Genomic DNA, 24,782 nt, shown 5'->3' with positions numbered 1-24,782 from the left:
AAACTCCCAACGCTCACTAGCCGAAATGTTGCGGCCTGGAGCATTGATTTAAAATATTCGTTTAACGTTATGTCTGTTAGAATTTCCAGGTATGCACGTTTGGATGTGAGTGATCCACAAAAATCAGTGTGTAACTCCTTCATAGTGTTGCTACATTAGTTGCGTTAGATGGCTCTTAATTTTGCGTGAATTTAAGATGATGCAGGGAGGCCCGTGTCATTCAGGACATAACGTTTGAGCAGATGGAGAGCATCCTTTGTTTTTGCCTGATTAATCGACCCGTACTTGACGTGCTGTGCTGGCCAAACGCCAAGGAAACAAGGAGTGCTACAGTTTCATTTAGCCGTAATGGCCCAGCTCAGTTTGACAGTGTCATTTTCGTACAATAACGTTACAGCAATTCTAATCCACGTATGTATTCCAAATGCGTTGAAGGATTTTTTTTCAACAGGGTCAGTGAGTTTTTGACTCCTTCACTGTGCTGCAGGAACCTCTTTGAATGTATTCTGCCAGACAGCAAAAAAAAAAAAAAAGGGAAATTTGAGAAAGGAAGAGAGTGCGCTTGGGCAAAGGGTTGTGGTTTAGAACTTCCGTCAGCATCTATTTAACTTGGGATTTTGTAACAACATAAAACTTTTACATGTTGAACTTTTTGATGGTTTAATATGATGAGCATGTTATTGTGCAAGGGAGGCACCAACGTGTCTAAATGTTAGAGAATAGGGTTGTTTCATGTACAGCACCAATTTTAGTAAAGATTAACTAATTTTCTCCATAGCGTAAATAATACATAAATATTTTACCCTGTGTGATTAGATGACTAAATAAATAAATAAATTTGGGATCAAGTTGCTACTCTCTTAAAGTGTGCTGGATGTCTCAAATGGATGAAAATTACAATCAGAGTTATGCACTTTTAAAACTTAAGTTAATTGACTAGTAGACCAGTGTGTTTCAAACTGCTTGCTTTATTGTCATAAACGTGAACACACTGGCATTTTGTGAGCTGTGGGCATCCTCAGTGGAGGATATTTCCTCCATTGCCATTTCCTATCACTGTCAGAGCTTTCCTTCTCATCTTGGCATGCTATTAGCCTGATAAGCATAATCACGCACAACACACATTCACAGTGTTTTTCCAGCAACTATTTGTTTTGTACAATATGACGAGATACAAATACTCAAAGGTGTCATTTTGGCAAGACAATTGTCAACTTCTATCACATTATGCTGAACAGGCTGATCAAGAAATGCACATAAAGGATTTATCACGCTTGAGCTGGTAAGTCTTAAGATTTACCCAATCTAGCTGCTTGCCTGCTTTTACTGGGTTGTTACTGTCTGTGTGAAATGTGTGTTGGAATCGTGCTGGGCCCTCTTGTGTATACCAGATTGGTTCTAGTTTCCCTGTAAGGGTGTGTTTGTCGCTGTTGATCCAAACCAATTCCTTTCAGAAGACATTTGAGCTCATGCTTTGTGCATCCTTTGTTTAATTGTTCTTAGCCAAGACACCACTGTTGTTTATCCATCAGCACTGCCTCTGAGTAGAACTGGTAGATCAGTTTGATCTACAGCTATATGGAGCAAAGTGGTTATACAAAGTAGGCCGAATGGAAAATAAATTATAGATTGGATTTTAGTGGTCACCAAAGATATAGGAAAACATTTGCAAACGTATTTTACAGGTTTCTAGGTTATATGTTGGAAACTTACTTCGCAGGATTCTATGAAGTGTTGTCCAAACCCTTCCAGCATTGAAGTGGTCTCTAATGTGGTGAAAAAAATTTAGATTATTTTTGGTGAAGCAAAAAACATAGTGTGAAGTTCTTATATGAATGGCAAAAAGGTTCTCTACCACAATGGGTAACTGGTTGTTTGTGTTTCTCCAAGAGAAAAACAAAATGAAACATGCAAGTACATTATAGAGCTACACTCTTTTTCAGATGCAGTAGCACTTTATAGTAGGTCACATGAATCACATTCATCATTAAATCTGTTGAGTGTAGACACAGACACCACGTTTTAAATCTTTTTCAGCCGTGTCAAGGGCTTTTTTAAGATGTGGATTTTAAAGTCATTTAGTGGTGTTTTGTTTCATGAAATGAGCAACTAGTGGGTATGTAATAAATCTTCTGATAGTGTGGTTGTGTGTTATTCTGGTTTGTACAACACAATTTGGCTTGTGTTTTTTTTCTTTCCTTTATTGCATGTTGACAAAGTTCTGATTGTAATGTCTGTTTTGGGGTGCATCTCATTTTATATTCAGGAGTTGGTACAACATGCACAATGCAATCAGAGATAATTTCCCAAGGGTTATAGTCCAGCATCCAGTGTCCAGTGGGAGCTGTTTATTGATATTTCTTTTTATTGCATTTGTTGATTAGAAGACAGTGAGTGCCATTCAATGCCATTTACTAATACATACTTTAGTACCCAGTGGCATTAATGATGAATGCTATTTCTGTGATTTCTGTCATGAAACAGACAATACACAGTCACGGGAATCTGTTGTTTCAGTAACTTGATGTTCTGAGCATAATCTATTTCTTATTTATAAAGAAGTGAATGTACCCTACAAGGACAAGACCTGCTGTAGTTATGTTGACATTGTTATGTGGTGACTTTTCTTGCTTTTAAATCTGTAAATCTTTCCAGGAAAACCCCAACGTCATGTCTTTCTCCATACGTTCTCTTTTGTATTTAACCTGGTGTAGATTTGTCATGTTTTGCCTGACAAAGAGCACTCTAATCAAGATGCATACAGCTGAAAGTACAAGTCAGAAAGAACTTGATAGTATAATGAATATTGTTTGTATTCTTTTTTTTCCTTACTTGATAGTATAGTGAATATTGTTTATATTCTTTTTTTTCCTTATTGAGTGTCATAAAAAGCTCTTAATCAGTAACCCGTTGTGGCTCAGAGACGCTGTTCAAACTACACATAATCAAAAGTGCCTTGTCAGCACAGGCAGTTTAAATAGCCATATTTCCACAGTCCTCCCAAGTATTTTTGTTCCTTTAAACCTAACAAGTGAAATGGTGAAACGATGATGTGATTGTCAGTGGCAATGTAGAAATATTTTCTCAGATTGTCTAAGTATTCACTGTAAGAATCTATGTAATTCTTGTTTCCCTCCTTCTGAAGTTGTTGTATCACTTCCTCTTACAGCTTTGCTTGGATACACATGATCTTGCAGTTTTCATTTAGAAGTCTTTTACTGACAAGTTTGTGTTGTTTGTTGTTAAGACAGCACATGATGAGGTTGTTCCTTTGTTTAGGAGGGAGGCAGCATTATCAATCATCCTTGAATCGTAAACATTCTTTTAAATTGAAGAGAAAGTTAATTACAAATCAGGCAATTGTAGCTGCCCCAGTACCTGTTTCTGCCTGCTGTTGAACAAAAGGTAATAGCAATATTAAAGGTGCCCAGTCTACAGACTGCCATTAAGAACAGGATCACCAGTTTAAGAATAAGGGTGAAATTGGCATGTAAGTCGTGTGGCTAATGATTTTGTGTTTTCTTCCAAAGTACTTTGTTTACAAGCATTGCTATATTTGCAGTTTTCTTTGGTATATTTTCAGTTCTCCTCTGCACTTTCCTGCTGACAAAACTTCCTGCTATCCTTCCTGTTTTTTTTATTATTTTCCAGCATAGCAGTTTTCATATGGTTGGAGCAGGAATTGCACTTTGCCAATCAGCAGTACTTACTTTGACATAGGGTATTTCGCATAGTTACTTTTGCTGAATTCAGTACAAGGGCTAAATAAAAAGAAATGACTTAAATAAAAAAGAATGACTTACCATTGATCCAACAATACACAACAGTTCATTCACAGGAAATTTAAGGACAGACTTGAACATATTAAAGAATGAATGATGGTCGTTAGGGTCCAAAATTCACGAGTGTCAAACAGGCTGTGGTGGCTATGTGGAAGGTACATTGTTTCCAGAGTACAATAAGCTTTCCCACAGAGATTATTTACATTAAGCCAATATTGAAGTATATCCTGGTTTATTTTTAAGGTGGGGTTGTTTTTCTTTTTTTTGCTACATCCATTGTGGGTTATTGAACACGAAACAAAACCCTCAGTAAAACAGCTTGGTTGTCCTTTTTTACAGGAGTGAAAACTGATACTGCCATACTGGTTACTTTGTCACCACTGTGTAGCAAATAGAACAGTGTGTGCAGAAAAGAGAGTGACACAATGAATGACCATTTAAGCACTATAATTTTGCACTTAGCTTTACACTGAAAATATTGCCCTGTCCAAAGGCTTGCCCAGTGCTTGGAAAAGAAGAGGTTGCTAAATATGAATAGAGAGCACTTAATTGTGAATTCATGTTTTAAATAAGGAATACCTTACCTTGAAAGCTATACATTTCTTTTGTACAGTTGTATTTAGAGTACATCTGTAGTTGTAAACATAGTATATCCATTGCATGTTGCAGTAAAACAGCTGCACCATTTGACCCTTATATCCCTGTCATATGTATGGAGCCCACACATTAAACATTTGCTAGAGGTGCTTGGTGAATGCTGGCCTCTTGCCTTGAAAAGAGAGGGAGTGAAGGGGGAGCAGTGCTTGGATTTGAAAAGCTTGCATAGACTTTCTTGCAGAGGCCTGCTGCACGGGATCTCTGTAGATTTGAACCAGATGTGCCGCACGTGACAACTGCGCTGATGCAGCGACCTTACAGGGAGGGGATTCCTCGCTCTCCTTCAGGATACCCTCCAGCAATCTGCAGCAAGGACAGGGCTAAATTTGGGGGAGTAACGGCTGGCCAGTTCTGGGGGAGCGCCAAGGCGAGTCCTCAACAAAGCCTGAACTGTGGAAACTGCAAACGCTGTTCACACACTGCACTCAGTTAACATTCACTCCAGTCAAGACGGAATTTGTGGCTTGTTTTGTTTATCTTAGTAAAGTAACACTAGCAGTCTGTTCTGCTTAACATAAAGTCTATTCTTTATTTTAATAATCCTTTGCTGTGAGTGCCTTTGTGAGCGCCAGGCTGAAAAGTTAAATGTAATTTTTGACTGTAGATGTTGACGAACGTTTGCAGTAGCAGTGATCCATACGAATTTCAGGCAGAGTCAGTGATTCAGTGTTCACTCCCTATTGGAGTGGCAGAGTAATTTTCCAGGACTGCTATTCCCTTTCACCAGCCACACAGTCTTTGTGGAGCCAAGGCAGTGACAGCTGTATAGTTGTGCGGGTAATTTATTGAATTTGGGATATTGCCAAATTAGTGTGCATCTCATCTGTGCCTTTGGAGGAGGTAATAAAGAAGGTGTTTCTGTCAGAGGTCTCGCATTTGGTGAGACTCTAAGAGGTCTTCGTGCTGTATGGATCGTTACCAGTCAGGTTTTTCATTTTGTCAGGTTGTGTCTGCGTAGGCTAACTGCCAGAAATGGTATGGGGGGGTTCCTGAGAGACTCAGTGGGCAAAGTGCTTCTCTTGAGCCCCACGGCCCAGTTGGAGTCCGGCCGTGTCATCTCTGACTGGGAGTCCATAGGTTTGTTCTGGCAGGGATATGGGTGAGTAGGTTGGCCAGGGCTTCCTTGACTCACTGCTATCAGGTACTCTGTGATTCGTCAGGTGCCCGTGAGTCAGACGGATGTCAGCATATTGCCTGTTTCCCAGTTAGCACCTACTTCACTCTGGTGCACTTGTAACACTCTACACTTGACTTGTAGTGTGGAAAATATCCATTTGCTGTATGTAAGTGTATTGGAGGATTGCACTTCAGAGGTTGTTGTGGTGAGATGTGATGATGTATTATTATAGTTGTACTTTCAAACTCTCGCATCCTTGAGTCATCAAGTGAATATGACTAATCAGGCTTCTGCAATGATCTTTCTGTGAAGCAGCATATTACTAGTGTTATGTAACATAATCTTCTTTGAACAAAAAATTGTCTTACATCACTTTGCATGTTCTTGCAGTGGAGGGAGTGTGATGTTTTCTCTTTGAAACCAAAGTAGCCACAAATATGGGAAATTTGAATCAATGCCTCCTCCAGGATTTTTTTTTTTTTTACAATCATTTAATACTTAATTATAGTTTATCCACATTGCTTTTGGTGGAGTTATCTCACACATAGCAAATTTCCATTTAATGGTCTCTAGGTTGTCGTTAACTTCTAGCCACTAAGTTGAAACATCACAATAACTGGATGTCAAAGACAAGTTCAAACTCAATTTGAGCAGAAAGGAGCACAGATGCCGTAATGGATGCTTTCGCTAATTCCCTGTTCGTTAGGGTATTTCACCCGTGAAATCATGGTACTGTATTTTCAAATGTCTGGTCTGGGATATTCTCAGCGAGCTCGCCCGCCTCTGTTGGTATAAGCCAAAGAGGACCGAACAGTATTGTCATTGTTAGACATCATGCTGTCGAGATTCCATTCCATAATGCATTTTTCCCCTTGTCAAGCTGTTATGCTGGAGACAATAGGTTTCATTGTGAGGGGGGGGGAAGCAGAGGGGATATGTCACATTTACTTCCATTTTGATCATTGCCGGGAGGCACTTGAAGATAAGGTTTAGTGATAGTTTTGTGCAATGCGATGTTGTTGAAATAATGGGTCTGGACTGAAAAAAACACAGCATAAGTGTCAGGGGTTTAGTATATATGGCGCAATCTGAATAGAGGAGAGAAGAAACACATTCACTTGTATACTTTTCAGACAGTATTTGGGGTTGTTCGTAAAACATTGGTGTCATCATAATATGTTATTGAAGGGAATGTCTGTCAGGGTGATTGGCTTTTTCCATTTATTTGACTGTAGCTGGTATCCTCTGTTTGGGAAGAAATAAGTAGGCTTATAAAAAACGATTATTCTGTGAAAAAAGGCTCAGGGTCTGAATACTGAAACTCAACTGGCTATATGACTGCCTGCAGTAGTATGAGTACAAGCATGGCTGGTTGTTGTGCACAGTCTGTCCCTCTGTCTGCTGAAAACAAAAGGATTTTTTCTGTTCTATTAAGTAGAAATGAATTACATTATTGTGAGTTAATTAAATTATTAGTACATTACATTTATGGGAACTTTTTAAAGCTTTATAGACTCAGTGTAGGCGAACTGGTTGCTAAGGAGTCAAGAGCAAGAAGCGAAACTGTGCAGCACTGTGAGAAGAGGGAAGGCTCTACTTGCTTGCGGTAATTGTAGGTGTTCTCAGAAAACTACCATTTCTGCTCATTCATGCTTTATTTTAATAAACGATCCTCTGTTGTAGCTTTATTCAGGCATTCCCTGGAATGCTTTTCATGGATTCTACAGCCAGAGTTGTGTCCGTGCATGCATTTGATTACATTTTTTTCTGTAGAACTCTGCTTGAACAGTCTGGTAGTGTATGTAAGACAAGGATTAAAGCCAAAAGTATTGTGTTTAATCATTCTCTGTCGCTACAATATGTGAAATCAGTATTTCTATGGCTTACCAAAGAAGAGATACTGTTTTATATCAGGGATTGTCAGAACAGATACAACATATATTATCTGATTGTCATGCTCTGCCTACATTATGACCGTATAGAACAGTCCGTCAATCCAAAATCTCATTTGTAGTAAATATATTTCTATAAAACCAGCCTGTTGCCTGTCACATGACCTGAAATATTCACCTTGTGTCTTGGTCAATAAATGATGCTGCAGTCCAATTAGCCACCTAGTTTTTTGAGAAAATCATAAATACCCATGCAAGTCCCAGGGTGCTGAGAGCTGATGAGAGGACCCTGGTTTACATACCCATGGCTATCTCTGGGTTGAGTTTGTTGCACCAATGTGGGCTCCCAGGCATTGTCATCAATTGTCATTTAATGATCAGGCAAGTGTAGGGCTCAGCCTGCGCTTAGCCTACCCAGCACTTGTACTGCCTGAGTTACCCAGGAGCCAGTCATTCCCTGACCTACACAGCCAAAGTGGGTGTTGGATTTTGTTGTATGAATGAATGTTTTTCAGAATCACAGAAACGGTGGTAATGGTACACCGAGTGGGGAATTTCTGTTTTCAACACAGAGGTGAATGAACATTGTGTGAAAAGGCTTAGAACCAAGATTTTGAACCTTAAGCCAATCGCTACCACCCTAATGTCTTGTAGTTTATCTTTTTGGTGGAAATGTCTTGTCTCACCTGGCTAGGGCCATGTTTTGGATTTTGTTTTTTCTCCTACTTTGGGACAACCAATTGTTACCAGACTAAAACATCATCTACACTTGCACAGGAGTACTGAAGCTCCCTGTAGCTGCCCGCATCATGTTCAAGGCCTTGATGCTTGCGTACAGGGTGACCAACAAAGCTGCACCTACCTACCTGCAACCCCATGTTCCCTCCCAACCACTACTCTCTGCCACTGAACGGCGCCTGGTGGTCCCGTCGTATTGCGATGTAAATTCACTATCCAGGACCTTCTCTGCCATTGTCCCCCGATGGTGGAATGAACTTCCATACTTCATCCATTGTGCTGAGTCACCCTCTCTCTTCAAGAAACATCCCTTCAAGGAACTTCTCATGACTCAATCTGTCTCCTACTAAACTATAAAATAAAATTATTTAAAAAAAAATGTGATCTAATGGTTTAACACTAGCTTTACCTGCTAGTTTATACCTTGCCTGGCCAACCTTTGAAACCTGGTCATGCAGTGCTTCTACTATTGTTGACTCTGTATGGTTTTTCGCTTGTGCTGTATTGTAAGTGACTTGTAAGTGACTTTGGATAAAAGCATCTGCCAAATGAGTAAATGTAAATGTAATGTAAATGAAGCGTGATAAATCTAATTTTATGATATACACACATGCAGCAAAAAGCTGTTTTTGTATTTCATTACATTCCTCACAGTACACCCCAGCAGAGCAACGGGTTGGCGAACTCCAAAGATGTCTTCTGAATAACCTGCAGGTGCCCTGCAAGTGACTAGAGGGTGCTAAAAGCGGTGGGACTAGGGAACCCATGCCAGCGTAACCCACCCTGCTTCGGCTGAGCAAAGGTGGTTGTGTCTGCAACTGCAGACTCTTGGGTGGCTAATGACACAGCCCGGTATTGAGCTTGTGAAGTCACAGGTTGTAGGTAGGGCTCAGCCCACACTCAGAAAACAATCGCCATGTGTCCAGGCTGAATTAAGCTTTCTTTAGAATAACCATCAATATAAGATGCAAATGACAGGTTGTCTCCTCAACTGATTGCTCAAAATAACTGTTAGGTAGATTCAGATTTAAAACTGCAGCTTAAAACGTCTGCACATACAGTAGGAGAACTCAGATGAAAGCACATGGAATGTTCCATAGCTAAGGATTATTGTAAAGCTTTGTCTCTTTCCAGGAAAGTCAGGCCTGATTATTGTCATGAGTTTGAAATAATTAGTTTGGCACGGGCCTCTTCCCTGGGATTCGGGGCAACAATGGAAATGTAATTAGACATTCAACAGGCAGCGGGAGCACACTGAGAGAGCAGTCTTAAAAGCCCCAGCTTTCCTAGAATTCCTGCGCTCCAAGCCCACTGCAGCTTCTCTATATTCAAGGCCTTGATTCTGTGCAGAAAGGTTTTGCGCTTCCTATACATATCTTTCTCTGTGCATAGGATTGTTTGAAGTTTAGTGCTATTGTGCTTTTAAAATGACTTCCCTCTTTCTGTTGTCCTAGCAACTGTGAGCTCAATCACACAACTATCCATTTAAGTAGACTTATCTCACATGCCCACTTCCTGTATGGTAAGCGATGAGATTACTGAATCACTATTCTGGGATGCACACATTTTAAGGCAACCATTTGTTGATGGGATGCTGAGTATCTGAGTGAAAGTTAAGGACCACTCTATGGCAAGCCAATGAAGCCACACTGTGGCAAGCTATCATTTCACACTGTCACCAGGCTGTATGACTGCTATTCTTATCTGATTGATAGGGCGTTTTATACATTTCACTTAAACAAATACAGTACATCCCAGCCATCACGGATATCTGTGCTTTGCAGAAGATTTACTATTTGAATTTCCCCAAATTCTGTTTGTAATGATATATCTCCTGAGTACGCAGGCTCAGTCATTAGAAACAATATATCAAAAGTGCAGAATGAAGGGTGCGTGTTCTTAGTCTCCCTCCTCTTGGTCAGATTGCATGGTAACAGCATCTCAGTGCTGGCTTGCGTTAACTGAGAGATTATAATTATGGCCTGGTGTCATGAAAGGGGCAGTTTGTTACTGGAGACAGCAAATGATCAAATGGCAACCCAAATGGTCATTGGGAGAGGACAAGTTCTCTCCTCTCTGCTCAGATCTACCAAACTCTGGGCACACAGGCTAGATAAGATCCACAGTCCTTCAGGATCTGATGATGTGCAACTTCTCTTTAATAGTCAATCGCTCAATATTCAGTTTACTATTCAGCCTGTAATGTGCATTATCGGAATATTGAGAGTCATTTGCCGTTAGTGATAGTTTAATACACGCACATTGAATGAGAGGTTTGTTTGTTCATTTGTTTTATGTTAACTTTGTTACACATGTGCTGAACTGAGGCCTAGTCTGTTGTGAAGCCAGGGCCTGTGAGGCCTGCAGGGATTTCACTGAGTGGCTGCAGCTGTAGTAAGCCCTGCAGACAGATCCACTGACCTACTCCTCGTTTATGTATTGTTATCGAGACAAAGTTTCTACAGTTTTTGTTCATAAACTGTAGCTTCACGAGACTGAAGCAGTTCATTTGGTTAAGTTCCTTTATGGTAATTTCAAAATGAGGCCTACTTTAGAATGGCCCTCTCAGATTTTGTAATGTGGAGATTCAAACATACAAGGTTTATATTGCATCATATTCTTTGAGACATGGTCAATATTAATGTTTAAAAGCTTTGACCATTAGTTGAGGCTTGACCAGAATATGGGCAATATCTCAAAAACTACACTGAAATAGCCCACCCTATTCTCATGCGGTAGAGTCTGCAGAGTTTCATATTTCATCTAATATGAAAGATGATATTTTTAAAATGTACATGATTAAAATTTGGTAATTTCCAATTTGTAATACCAGGGTTGAATTCTCGGATTGCCACAGATATTAACATACAGTATGTACTGATAGCTGCTAATTACTGTACGTTATCTTGGCTGTGACCAAGTAGAGGAGCCCTTTGTGTAAATGATTACAAACACTAATGTCTGTGTGTGCATATTTGTTTTCCCCAGACTACTCCCTTGCAGTTCAGAAGTTCTCCCAGACCCTCCATGTTTTCCAGTTTGACTTCATTGGGGACTCTCTGACTGATGATGAGATGAACATTGGTAAGTCCAGGGAGTGATTTACTGTGCTTACCCACAAATGTCAAGTGGATAAGTCATTGCTATTGATCTTGCTGTTGTTGTAATTCAATCACACGACAGACAGCATTTAAGTTTCACAGATGAAATATATTGTCCATTCAAATTTTGTCTCGATGAAGAAGTCAAGCTTGGGAGAAATAGTCAAATGTCATGGTTATTGATCTCTAAGCACAACAAAGCCTAACAAAATCCCAGCTTGTCTGGACAAGACCCAAGTGGAAAAAGGCATCATAAGTGGAAATAATTGTGTCCCTCTTTGGCGCAGAGGCAGCTGGACATGTTACAGTAAGTGTACTTTAACTTACTGTACTGTTGTTAAGTGCATTTGGCAGATTATACAGCTAAACAAACAAATGAAAATATGACATGTTCACTCATTGGTTTAAATCCTCATTTTCTGTCATTTAAGTCCTCGTTTTTGCTACTCTGAAATTATCTAGCCAGCTAAAGCTGTGAACCTGACCTTCACAAGCAGTAAGGAACATTTACAGTAAGCACCAATAGGAAAATCTCATAGGTTATTCTTTAATAATTCCTCCGCCGAAGACCTTCTTTTGCAAAATAACACAGTCATGTGGAAAGTGGATAGCTCTTTAGTCTACTCCACCAAGCTTCACTGCCATACAAAGTGCCCCTTGCTGAGTTTACAAGCTGTGCTCCACATATATTGACTCAAGGTCATAAATACAAAAGTGCAAGTGGTGTGAACATGACTTTAAAACATCTCATTGAATGTGAGCCCCTCTAAGCAACACCTTAGTTTATTTTCCTGCACTATTTCACTGTCTCAGTCGTTCCTGTCAACACACCCTTTCCTCTGGTTCCTAAATATGCTGTGCTGGTCCGGAAAGAAGGCCTTGCATGGCCTTGCTTGACACATGAGCAATATGGCCCACACATGTTTCAGCTGTGTATGTTGGAAACAAGAGACAAAAGGAAATATCCATAAGTTGGAAATGTGTTGGTATTTATCATGGCAATACTCCTTGCCCTTTTAACCCAGTTATTTTTACCAATTCTAAGAAAACATAAATCCACTGCAAAATGTGTAATCGTTTATTGGCTTGTTTTATCTAGAATTTCATCTGAGCTGAGTAATGTGGTGTATGAATATAACAGGAACATTTGTGGTTTTAGGGGGTGTTTTGTGACAGAGGAGGGAAAATATGCTATTAAAGTTTGTCCTTGTCAAGAGAGTGGTATTTTGGATTGTAGGAACTGACAGGAATGAAGTGTGATGGAATGTAAAAATTGTGACAGTCAGCCTGTTTTTGTAAACTACACTGATAGTTTTTAACATACAGATCACTGGTTATTATGCTGCTCAGCCTCCGCTTAGAACTAGGGAACTTCTCAAACACATCAGCTGGACACAGACAGCACCCCTTGTCATTGCACTCACAGCTTGTTATAAGTTAAATTGCCAAATATTTCAGACCTTTTGTCTGAAGTCTGTAGCTAACACCCTCTGTGAATGAAATCTTAGGTGTATTTCAACCAGTGTTTGTCTATGACAAATTAAAGTTCTAGTGACTGTTTGTGGTTAGACATACCAAGCATTTATAAATGATCCACACAAGGGCCATATATTTATCATGTGCTTCGCATGCCCAACTGAACTTTTTCCATGGGGCATCATTTTCAACAATCTAGGAGAACCATCTTTCAACCTGAATTTTACCCAAAACTTTTTTGTTTCAATTCCCTATTGAACATATTAAATATAACTTTAGTGCCCCCTTTCCTTAGGATAATTGGAATTTTCTCTTGTGTATACAAATTGTAAGTGGGGACTGAAAAAAGGTGAAATAATTTGAGCAACAAACATGTCACAAGCAAATCTACCATCTAGAGTTACAAGACAACACAGATGGATTTTATGTGAAAGGTTTAAACCTGCTTCCCTCTGATTCATGTTTATGGTACTGACGTAAGCCACTTAAAATTAAAGAGTATCTTTTATCGTTGCATTTATTGCCTCTGAATATGTTGCACCTGTGTCAAGAATTTTTTTTTTTAATGGAGGAACTAATGGCTTCCACTTTGCGCGAACATGTTTGTTTTGTTCCCAGCTGAGTCTTTCCGGGAGTTCGCTGGTCTGCTACAGGAAGTGGAGGACGACAGGATGATGCTGGTAAGCCTTTAAGAACTTGTCTGTGTTGGCCTGTCTGAACATCAGTGAAGCTTGGCATTCTGGAGCTTGAGTAGCTGTGTATCTGTCAGTCAGTCTGACAAGGGTGATCTCTGAATGATGTTGGACTGTTGCAGTTTGATTGTCATCTCCAAACCTTCATGAAGGTGGATATTATTCAGAAAGAGAAGCAGGTCTATAGAAAGCATTGCACAGAATGGTAGGTTGGGTACTGTACTTTGCCCTCATTCAGTTACCCAAATATCTTGAGCCTACATTGGTTGTTAGCAGTGTTATTCAAAATCTCATTTGTCTTTACACTGTACCACTGAGTGGCACAGAGCCACTTCCTCTTTATCGCTTTAACTCGCACTGTGACAGGGACAAATCTAGGTGACGTGTATGCGTGCATACAGGTTGTGACCTTTGCCCAGAAGGAGTCATCTTCATCTTCACAAACACTGTTCACAAATAATAGATAATGTCACACCTGATATTAGTGGCTGTAACTACTTACTAAAAAGAAAGCTGACACATGGCCTGATAATAAATGACAGGAAGAGCAGAGCATGTGACTTCATACCACCTTTGCCCAAGATTCCTCTTGACACTATCCCAACTGTCTCACAGACGTGCTGTGAATGTGTTCCACATTATCCCTGTATGTGCTTCGTGCGCTGGGTGTGGAAGTAGGTTGTAGATGTGTTTGTTTGGCATTATTTCCCAAAAAAGTGGTGTTGTAGACAGATATGAGGAGAGTCAGATTCAAAGTGACGTTTTAAACAGTGGTGTAAGGCCTCTGTTTGGGCTTCTTCAGGAGCCGTAATTCAAGCTCTTGTTACAGGAAGCTTCAGCTCATGGGCTGATGGCCCTCCTATTGTGGAAAATGTGCTGCTCTATAATTTGTCCCGATAAGAGCAGCTCACTGCATATGTGTTATCTTCAGTTTCACACCACTGTCATACTGGGCTGCTGTCCATGACGGCTGACTCACTGCTTCTCCTTCTGTTGGGGTGTGGCCTCCCTCACAGACTTCACAGCATTCAACTACTAGAACAACACCATCCCCTCCCTCTGCTGCTATAGCAATGGCATGACTGGCACTGAAAGCAGCAGGTCCTGTGTGACAGGTGGCCTGATGCGGCTGCAGGAGAAATATGGCTGCTAATCCCTGTGTAGGAGAGACTGCCGCCTGCTGGTGTGTCAAGGCCCAACGCCAGTTATCAAGACACAGGCCTCCCTTTGCCAAGGCAACCGCCTGAGACTTGCCTTGCTCACAGTTCACACGCGCTTTATTAGTTCCACTCAGCGGGCCTGTTTCGCTGCTATCCTTCCCCCTGAGCACCTGTCAAAATCCCCAGCAGTGTGGTTTTTTGAGCTGGAGTGGGTGGGGTTATCCGAATGAGTCAGTTTGGGATGTCTGAGGCCCGGGACATGGAAAAGAATAGCAAATGTGATGTTTCTCCTCTTGTGTCATCTCCGACTGCAGGTTCAAAATGCTTGCGATCTGCTGATCAAGCCGCTGGAGAAATTCCGCAAGGAGCAAATCGGAGTCACGAAAGTAAGTGTTGCTGTGGGTGGAGCGAGAGCACAGCTGCCTCTCTCTAAAACAGAATATCTCACACAGAAGCGTCAAAGGACACTGATGGGGAGCTTGGCTGCCCCATGGATAATGTTGTGCTGAACAGGTTACAGTAAATAATGCAAGCAGTTATCTCTTTTCTTATCTTTTCCAAAACTTCTCAGCTCCTTTCAGTCACACTTAACACACCTCCAACTCCAACTGCAACTATAGGAGGTAATAGAAAGAGGCACTTGACCTTATCTTGCACCATCATACATGACACCTTCCTGCTTTACAACAATTTTGACATTCCACGTCTATACTTATACCAGTAGAATTCAGATGAAGTAAACTGACTTGTTGGTAGTGTAGTAACAAATCACACAACTGGGAATACGAGTCTGTACAATGAGAGGATTGATTTTATCCTCTGATGTTTTGTTGTCAGCTTTGCTTGACTTCATCGTCGTGTCTATGTAATGTTACTTGGGAGCGGATGAATAGAGAGATGTAACAGAATATACTGTGACCTCTGTAGCATTGCAGCATTGGAATAGATGGCTAGATCCAGCTATTTGGATGGATAACTTTTTATCACTGTCATTTTAAAGCTGGTTACAGTTGACCATACCGAGAGCCCTGATCAAAAAGTTGTTGCTGACAAGTGAATTAAGACTGTTGGGAGCAAAAGGCAATGTACAGTTATTTTGTTGTCTTCTTTATGTTGTGCGGCCTGCTCACAAGTGAAAAAACCAACATGGTAACAGGAATCGCACCGTTAATGAAAAATATTCCAGTTTTATTCACTGAACATCAGTATTCCTGAATTGTTACTAGTGATAGGCACCATGTGCTTCATACATTGGTTAAGGATCCATCCTTTGAATTTTTTATGGAAATATAATCACCACAAATTTCCTTAGACTTTTATAAACGCAACACACAAAGATATTTGAGTATTTGCTTTAATTATTGTCTCTGAAAACATAACATAAATCCCTTTGTAGGAATCGTGTCATTTCTCATTTACACAGATACTCCAGTTTAAAATGCAGTGGAAAGAGGCGCATATTAAACATATTCCACCCTTTCAGTTTCTGTCCTGCTACAAGTGCAGTCAACAGATATGTTACTGTGGTGATGAAGCTATCCCACTTCCTGCTGCATACCCTGTGCTCTAGCATCCCCTCTGCAGTTTCCACTTGCTGTGGAAATGTGATTGGAAGCGTGCTGACTGGTAACTTCAGCACCCTCCTGTGGCAGGCAGTGCATTAGCTGTTCCTTAGTCAGCATAGGAGGGCCTATCATCTGTTGTTTTTGTTTATTTTTGTTTTTTGTATGTATATATACATACATATAAAATCTCAAACAAAGTTAACAGATAACACTCTCGCAAACTCCGTTTCAAGCTACATCTAGCATGATGGAATGACAACGTGGTCATATGGCTGCAACGTCAGCACAATGTTGACAGGATGTTCAGTGTTGCCAAGCCTCCCTTCCACAGACAGGAAGACAGGATGGTTGGAAGGATGAGAATGTAGCTCATCTAACATAAGTGGAAAAATCTGAAAATGGCCAGAGCAAGAAATCATCTGAAATGCGCTGTGGAAAAAAGGACACGTGGAAGCCCTCCGCTGGCCAGAAGCTCTGGTAGCATTCTTCAGGATGGCCAGCCAAATCTGCATGATTGTTTTATGACTCCGCACAATCGTTAGAATTCTTGGTGCACTTAATATGTTCCTTGTCAAACCCGACTGTTGAGAGTAGTTTTTCAGTGTAGTTTTGCAGTAGATCTATCAGCTTCAGTACGGTTTCTGTGGGTTAAAAATGTATTACAGGTTTACATTCTTTACCTATAAGTTAGCATGGCCTTGGCATGAGGCATGGCAACTGTTCTATTCCTTGCAGGAAAGAAGCTGCTTTCACTTTTGTGATGCATCACAGTAAGTGTGATGTTGTCACTGAGTGTCTTACACCAGTGGTGGTAGGATTAAACAGGAGTTAAACAAATAAAGCTATGCCCGGAAAACTGGGTTCTGTACAGTCTGGCTCCACTAGCGTAATACACAAAAGTGAGGCAGTGAGTACTGTACTTGACATAAATGTCCTGCTGTTGCAGTTCTTTCAGGCCCATTTAAAGGGAAAGCACACAGTGGAATGAAAATCAATGAAAATGAAAAAATGAAAATGTTTGGAAAATAAATAGGTCACAGACCGAGTGGGAGAGCACGTCTTTCATGGCTTCCTTGTGCCTGTCCACACTGCCCCCCCCCCACCCCCCCCCCCCCCCAACACACACACACAAACACACACACACACACACACACACACACACTCCCAACTCCGCTCCCTCGCCTGGGCGGCCATGGTCCCGGTCCAAGCGGCGCCAAGTGTGCTCTGCCAGCACTAATCAACTGCAGATCGTCTCTGCCGAGTCTCTGGAACAGTAAACCCTGGGACGTCCAACCTTGCTGGCAGGGCTGATCTGAACTGATCTGCAGGCACGGGGGGGGGGGGGGGGGGCTGTGTGGGGGAGAGTTGGATGTGAGACAGAGCAATAGAGTGCTCCCACGGGACCATGTCCTCGTATCTGAGCCTCGGCACCAAAGAGTACGAGAAACTGCTTCCACTCATCCCAGCTTGTTTCGCCAGATTCACCCCAGTAAATAAATGTTGAAACTCTTGAAACATCTTATTTACAGAAAGCTGGGGCACTGCAGCTCATTACTTGGTTCTTTCTAACCTGAGTTAAACACCAAAGAGACCCAGTGGGGAACCGGTGAAAAAATGCCTGCAAATTATAACAATTGTGTCATAAAACTGGATAAACCATAAACCACTTCAGTTTGCTGTTATTACTTGTCATGACTTCTGATGAAGGTTACCTAGGAATTGTTGCGCCCACCTGCAGCAACTTGTCTATAATTTCTTTCCATTATTTAAACTTGTATTTTTATTCCAGCCACTTCCATTTGAGGATTTCCATTTTTTGTTGTAAAATGAAGGCTTTCAGATCCTTTTCTTCACTGTGTTCTAAAGGGCTGAAAGGCCTCCAGGAGCAACAGTATGCATCGTCGCTCATGCATTTCTTACTTCTCACAAATAAATTCTCAGGATGTCTTTTTGCTCAGCGGATATATTGCAGGTATTTTGCTCTTTTCTTCCCTCTCTGGTTTTACAAGAAAACAACATGTGCCAGAACAGCGTTTTTCAGAGAGAAGGAAAATCAAGCATTGCATGTTACAGCTTTGCCTGAGAAATCCAAACTAGTACTTCAGTTTATGAGTCATTTGAATATACCAAAGTGCCTATAAAATTTACCAGGTGCATGCTGGATATTTAGATTTAGGTTGAGATTTAGCTATTAGATTTCTCCTCTGTTGCATTGACCTAAGCTAGAAAGTTTACAGAAAGTTTGTGTTTGTTGAGTTTTCCCAAGGTTCTGTTTTGTTCACTTACTCCTGAAAAGACTATCTTTGAGAACTATTTCTTCTAGGTTATTCCTATAAACCATTTTCTTTGGTTCATTTGCATTGAAAATGTTCAGCTGGTTTCACAAACGGTTTCTTGAGATCTTGCATTTTCATATGATAGGTTGCTTAACGTCTGGCTGCTGACCATTGGGGTGACAGTATAGAATAGTGGTAAGGAGCAGGGCCTGTAACAGAGAGGTTGCCAGTTCGATTCCCAACTGGGGCACTGCTGCTGTACGCTTGGGCAAGGTACTTAACTCACAATTGCCTCAGTAAACATCCAGCTGTATAAATGGATAACGTGTAAAAGTGCAAACTGTGTAAGTCACTTTTAGCATCTGCTAAATGACAGTAATTGAATGTAATGTAATGACCATTACTCCAATTTCCAGCAATTACTCCAAACATCTCGGATGTATAATGCAACACACAGGATACAATATGTTTAGTTTTAAAGAGCATTAGGGTGTGTTTATGCCTCAAGGTGTGTTCAGTTTTTGTTCAGTTTAGAATTCTGCAAGATGATCCGTGTTGTAAGATGTTTGTTCAATTTGAGACCACCTTGGGCTTTTACTTGATCCGTCTTATGTCCTCTGTTTTTTTGGCTGCCCTCCAAAAAAATATGTTTGCTAATGATGACTCTCATCACAAAGGATGGAAATGTGTGTTTCAGGAGAAGAAAAAGAGATTTGAGAAGGACAGTGAAAAATATTATTCTCAACTGGACAAACACTTGAACTTGTCTTCCAAGAAGAAGGAAACCCAGCTACAAGAGGTAGGTGGGAACAAGAGGACAAATTATGTCTTTATGACAAATATTATGACCTCATGTGTGATATTACAATCAAAACGGTTTCAGTAGGTGATGGAATGGATATCCCCTTGGGTACAGTAAAAGTTTGTTGTTGTTGAATCATCCAACAGCTCAGCTTGATGCTGAAAAACATCAACCACATGGTCTTGTGGGGATCTTCAATTCAGTATTTTAGTATCTGTTAACATGGATGTGGGTTACAGTTTATTTTTGGTTGCTGTTGTTTTCATTTGGTTGGATTGCACAATGTGTGTTTCTTTCCCCTGCCATCCGCCCAAAAGTCTGTGTGTTGTCCATTTGACCCCATGGCCAGGCGGATGTACAGCTGGACAAGGAGAGGCTGAACTTCTACGAGTCCTCAGTAGAGTACGTTTATCAGATCCAGCAGGTGCAGGACAGGAAGAAGTTCGATGTGGTGGAGCCTGTGAGTGCCTTGCTCCCCGAGTCTCTCTCCCATCCTGTTTATACTGTAGGTCCTCTTGGTGCTACAATATCCTCTAGCTGTGAGGTCTGCTTCACATCCTACCCATCGTGACCTCTTTCTGACAGAGAGGGAGCATTGTAATGCTGTGCTTTTAATGAACCAGGCTACAATCAGTATCACAAACACTGTGACTAAGCAGGAAACGACCACAGTTAACACCTGAATAAAGCCACTAACAGCAAATCTGGTGTTGACTTGAGGGAGGGTTTTAATGTGTCTATCTCAACAGCAGAACTGTTTATTGTTGGAAATTTATTTCAAAGAAACACCAGTTACTGGTTATTATGTATTATTGGAACTGTAGTATAGTGAGGAGACACAATTTAATTTATTAAAGTAAATACATTTTGACCTTTAAGTTTGCACTTGCAGTGTGTTTTTAGTCACACAAATTCACTGTTAATACAAAATGATGGCCAATAATAATCACAAGTCTCACTTTAATTGTAATCCTTTTCTTCTCTGGGACTGTAGGTATTGGCCTTCCTCCAGAGTATCCTGACACTGAACAACCTCACCTTTGAGATGACCCAGGACTTCATGCCATATAAGCAGGAGCTACAGCTGAGCCTGCAAAATGTGAGCCCCCAGCATCGATGGTTTGCTAATAAGACAATCAGGGAGGTCAAAAGGACTCCTCGCCCGTCTGACACAATGCCTATCGATTTCTGTAACCCCCTCCAGACAAGGAATCACTTTGAGAGCACACGCGAAGAGATGGAAGAGCTGATGAAGAGAATGAAGGACTCTCCTCAGATCTGTAAAATTCCCGGACAGCCGACCATCGAGGGCTACCTGTATTCTCAGGAAAAGTGTAAGCCCACAAACTCAGCCGATGTCCTGCCTATGCTGTGAGAAAACCCTGAACAATGATTGCACATCTGAAACAAGTGATTGCCACAGCAGTAATTGATATGAGTAATGTAATTCTAACTGTTAGGCAAATAATTTCACTAATTCAGAACTATAAATGAGTTTGCGGTAATGAAAATGTATAAGTTACACAGTAAAATATATTGCTTGACCTAGTATTGCATGAATGGTAGAAGCGTACAGTGACATGGTAAGTCTGTGTTATAGAAGACGTATCATAACTATGCATAATTTCAAGATAAACTGGAATATGTTATTGTGTTACCATCTGTTGTCTCATAGGGGCGTTGGGTGTTTCGTGGGTAAAGTACTATTGCAAATACTACAAAGAAAACAAACTGTTCATCATGGTTCCTGTTGAACAGAAACCTGCCACCAAACAGGTAGGTGGTCAGTAAGCAAGCATTAGTTTGAGTACACTTTGTTGGTGGTTTACTCTGTACTCCTTAATATCCACACTACATAGTACTTCCTGTTAGTTCACACCAAAGTGCAATTGAGGAGGCAATATAAAGTACACAAACTTTATATTACCTCTACAGTGTTCAATAGTGCTTGACATAAGCGTTCATATACATTTATTGCATATGCTTTTATTTACACAGACCCAGATACAGCGAGATCTGTAATTACACATGATGTTTATTTGTCATAAGTGATTCTGACAATTTATTAATTCTTATGGTAAGTGCTAGAGTTGAGGGTGACTCCTATTTCAATTCAGTCAGTTGAGGGAATGAATTGAAATTCAATTCAATCATAAATTGAAAAAAATGTCTTGACTGAAGTGAAGAATTGTCAGTCAATAAACTACATATCAACTTATTTCTTTAATGGACTGATATATAATTGAGCCCAACTCTGGTAAGTGCTATGAAGTGTACAGACTGGCAGTAAGGTAGTATTTTGCTGGGTACCCTACAATAAACTGCTGATGATGTGTGATGATTACATTTGGTGCCTGTATGATCATCATATGTACATAGAGAACCAACCAAACCATTCAGACAGCCTCAGAGAGCCACAATTGAAACAAAATGAAAATTCACAGCTGCACAAATATGACATGAGATGTTCTGCTTTCCCAGCAGGGCCCAACAGAGTTGAAGCTGAAGTCCTGCATTAGGCGCAAGTCAGAGTCTATAGACAAGCGTTTCTGCTTCGACATAGAAACGTATGAAAGGTGAGTCCGCTCACTGATGTCACAACGTTTGTGACATTTGTGTTTGCCACCTTGCCGGATAAATCGTAGCCGAGAGAACAGGTGGACCGCAAGGACATCCTATGTGGGTACAGAGCGGATTGTAACACAGGTTGACTTGGCAGCCACCTTTGCGTGCAGATGGCAGAGCCTCACAGTGAGTCGGAGACGGGAGGAAGAGAGCTCGACCCTCTCGGGTCAATCTCTGGGTGGCAGTGCGCACAGAGTTATGGCACAGTCTCTCTTCCCCGCCAGAGAGCAGTGTCTGCAAATACTCCCACAATGTGTGCATGCGCTGACCCCCGACGTCCTTGGAAACCCAGATATAGCATGTCAGTGCACTGCTTACATAAGTCCGATGGAATTTTATGGATGCATTGGTTTGGTTTGGAGAAGCTACCAGCTGCACGGTCCAAAAGGGGATTTTGCCCCTCAGAGCCAAGCGCACAAGCAGAAAGGAAGCAGTGGGGGGAAAATTCCATTGTTTGGCCAGTAACGGCAGCACTTGTTTGAACTGTGTCTGTAGGCCTGCACCTGTCACACTCCAGGCCCTCTCTGAGGCCAACAGGAAGCTGTGGATGGAGGCCATGGATGGGAAAGAACCTGTACGTTATACCTGTCTTGTTTCCTAACTCTCTACTGCCACTTCCTGGCTAAACAACACAGGCATTTTGTTTCTGGCACAGGATAAATTACGATCCCATTTCTCACGGATGCTGAAAAGGCCTCACTGTTAATGTGTTGTTCTTCCATCATCCGATTTGTTTAATTAATTGTAATGAATTGTAAGGTTGTCACATACAGTAGCAATTGCCATAGGCAGGCATTCACATTTTAGTTATATTGATATATGGTGCTGATGCACATAGAAAGAGTAAAAGTGGTGTTACACAATTGTGAGGAATATACAGCCATTTGTGGGGTTCCTTGGAAATTTAAGTAAAGGGCATGCATTGTGGTTTATGTGCCTCAAATGCCGTCATATTCCTATTGTTCTTGTGTGTTTCATTTGTCATAAACAGGTTTTGTCTTACATGTTGTTTTCATTCCAGATATATCATTCCCCAATTCAAAAGCAAGCTGAGAGTATGTATTGGTGCCTCTTTGTTGAATTGATATGAGCCAACATCAAAAGTGTGCTTGCGTTTCATGAACAAGTTAGCATGAGCTGTGAAAATAAATATTTACTGTGCATTTTTTACTGATTATTTTTCAGAACCTGTTGTTTTTAATGTATGTTTCAGGTGATCATCATATTTATTGTCATCCTGTTGTGGCTGGTGTTATTTTAAGATAAAGAGCATGTGGTTTTCTAAATTAATCTTTTCTTTTTTTGTCATGTGTGCTTGAATGAAATATTCTCTTTTTCCACAGTGGAGCTGAACGAAGTAGGATTCAAGTTTGTCCGGAAATGCATCAATTATGTTGAAAGTAAAGGTAAGCTTACCAACAATAAATGTTCATATATTTTATGTCTATTTCTGTTTATCTACTGACTTCTAAATTCCATGTTCTGAAATGTAGGTCTGCGTATTAACATAGCATGATATTGATTAACATGCCTGTGGTCTGGCTTTTGTCTGTCTTTAATCCAAATTTCTTGCAAATTTATTCTCAAGCTGCAAAGCAAAACATGTATATTGTTTCTTCGGCCTCCAGAGGGCATCACTGAGTAGGGTTTTACATTTCCAGCTAAAAGTCAATGCCTTAATCTTTTCTCAATGTGCCTTTTAAGCAGAGGCCAGGAATAAATAAAAACATGCCAGTGTCCTCTTTGAAGTTCAGGGAAAACCAGCTTTGGTGTGTGAATTGTTGTTTATAGTGTTGTTCTTCATCTTTCATTGATGCAGTTATTTAATTTTCTGCATTATCCTGTCTTTTAATATGAAGTAACACTTTTTTGACTAAATTAAGATGTAAAAACAAAGCTTTCCAGTCAGCATGAATTAGATGAATCTACCACATGTGGCATTTGGATACGTTTGAGTAAACGTATATAGGTCAGGTTTAGTTCTTGAAACAGTCTCTCAGGGTCTCTTTCACTCTCACACTCTCTCCTAGAATAAGTGGTGCAATATCCACTCTGTTTAACTTGGACAGCGTTGTTGAAGCTGCAGACTTAAAGTGCTTTGCTGAAAGTCCTTAGCACTAGTTAAATGTGCATTAGCATGGCACAATATGAGATGCGAGGTATAATATGAGCTTGTCCCCTTCATCTGGCTCACGGTGCCGTTAATCATTCATTTGTAATGGACAGATGGTTCTGAAGGCGCTGCTCCATCCCTGTTTCCTTTCCCTCCCCTCCACTCAGCGCCAGGGCTGTATATTTCCACTGCTCAGAACTTCTCAGGAGGAAACTTCCCCATTTTCTCTCTCTCTCTCTCTCTCTCTCTCTCTCTCTCTCTTTATCTGTCTCTGTTCCTCTCTCTCTTCCCCCCCCTCTCTCTCTCACTCTCTCACCGTCTTTCTGTTTCCAGGGCTCATGCAAGAAGGAGTCTACAGAACCGTTGGCAGCAACATCCAAGTACAAAAGCTTTTAAACGCCTTCTTTGGTGAGGAAATTACCCAGCCCACATCTGTCATTTCACTGCAAGCTTTGCTCTCAGAGAGCAGAAAAAAAGCAGCACATGCCTGAGACAGGAACTGAACGTGACTGAGATTCATAGTAGTGTGAGGTGGAAGTGCGCATATTACATTATGGGACTGGTATTATATTACATTTAGTGGCCTGATGATGCCATTCAGAAAGGCAGTGTTATTGAATTTGGAGGACTGATGTAGAATTTCAACTTTAAAATCGTGTTTTTTAATAAAAGTCAGTCATATGCTAATAGCTACGATATCGTCAGTGACCTGCCATTTAAGTGACAGAATATTAAATCAATTTCAAGTAATGTGGAGCATGTTTATTCTTAAATGACCAGTTACAT

The 24,782-nt window shown here is 40.8% G+C and overlaps 1 protein-coding gene across 2 annotated transcripts in view; it reads left to right on the top strand.

Annotated features, from left to right (window-relative positions):
* Window positions 1-24,782, top strand: part of LOC118774666 (oligophrenin-1-like) — a 43,382-nt gene that overhangs the window by 726 nt on the left and 17,874 nt on the right. The window contains exons 2-14 of one of the 2 annotated variants that reach the window (XM_036524064.1): window positions 11,175-11,270; window positions 13,382-13,443; window positions 14,930-15,001; window positions 19,154-19,255; window positions 19,608-19,718; window positions 20,253-20,357; window positions 20,463-20,592; window positions 20,934-21,034; window positions 21,743-21,834; window positions 22,379-22,457; window positions 22,905-22,938; window positions 23,227-23,289; window positions 24,330-24,404. In XM_036524064.1, coding sequence (XP_036379957.1) covers window positions 11,175-11,270; window positions 13,382-13,443; window positions 14,930-15,001; window positions 19,154-19,255; window positions 19,608-19,718; window positions 20,253-20,357; window positions 20,463-20,592; window positions 20,934-21,034; window positions 21,743-21,834; window positions 22,379-22,457; window positions 22,905-22,938; window positions 23,227-23,289; window positions 24,330-24,404 — 1,122 coding nt within the window. Of the gene's footprint in view, window positions 1-11,174; window positions 11,271-13,381; window positions 13,444-14,929; window positions 15,002-19,153; window positions 19,256-19,607; window positions 19,719-20,252; window positions 20,358-20,462; window positions 20,593-20,933; window positions 21,035-21,739; window positions 21,835-22,378; window positions 22,458-22,904; window positions 22,939-23,226; window positions 23,290-24,329; window positions 24,405-24,782 lie in introns of both variants that reach the window. The other variant, XM_036524063.1, reaches the window with a different exon arrangement.

Source organism: Megalops cyprinoides, chromosome 3 (genome assembly GCF_013368585.1).
Source record: "Megalops cyprinoides isolate fMegCyp1 chromosome 3, fMegCyp1.pri, whole genome shotgun sequence".
NCBI classification, from domain to species: domain Eukaryota; kingdom Metazoa; phylum Chordata; class Actinopteri; order Elopiformes; family Megalopidae; genus Megalops; species Megalops cyprinoides.
This window is presented reverse-complemented; position numbering and strand designations above follow the sequence as displayed.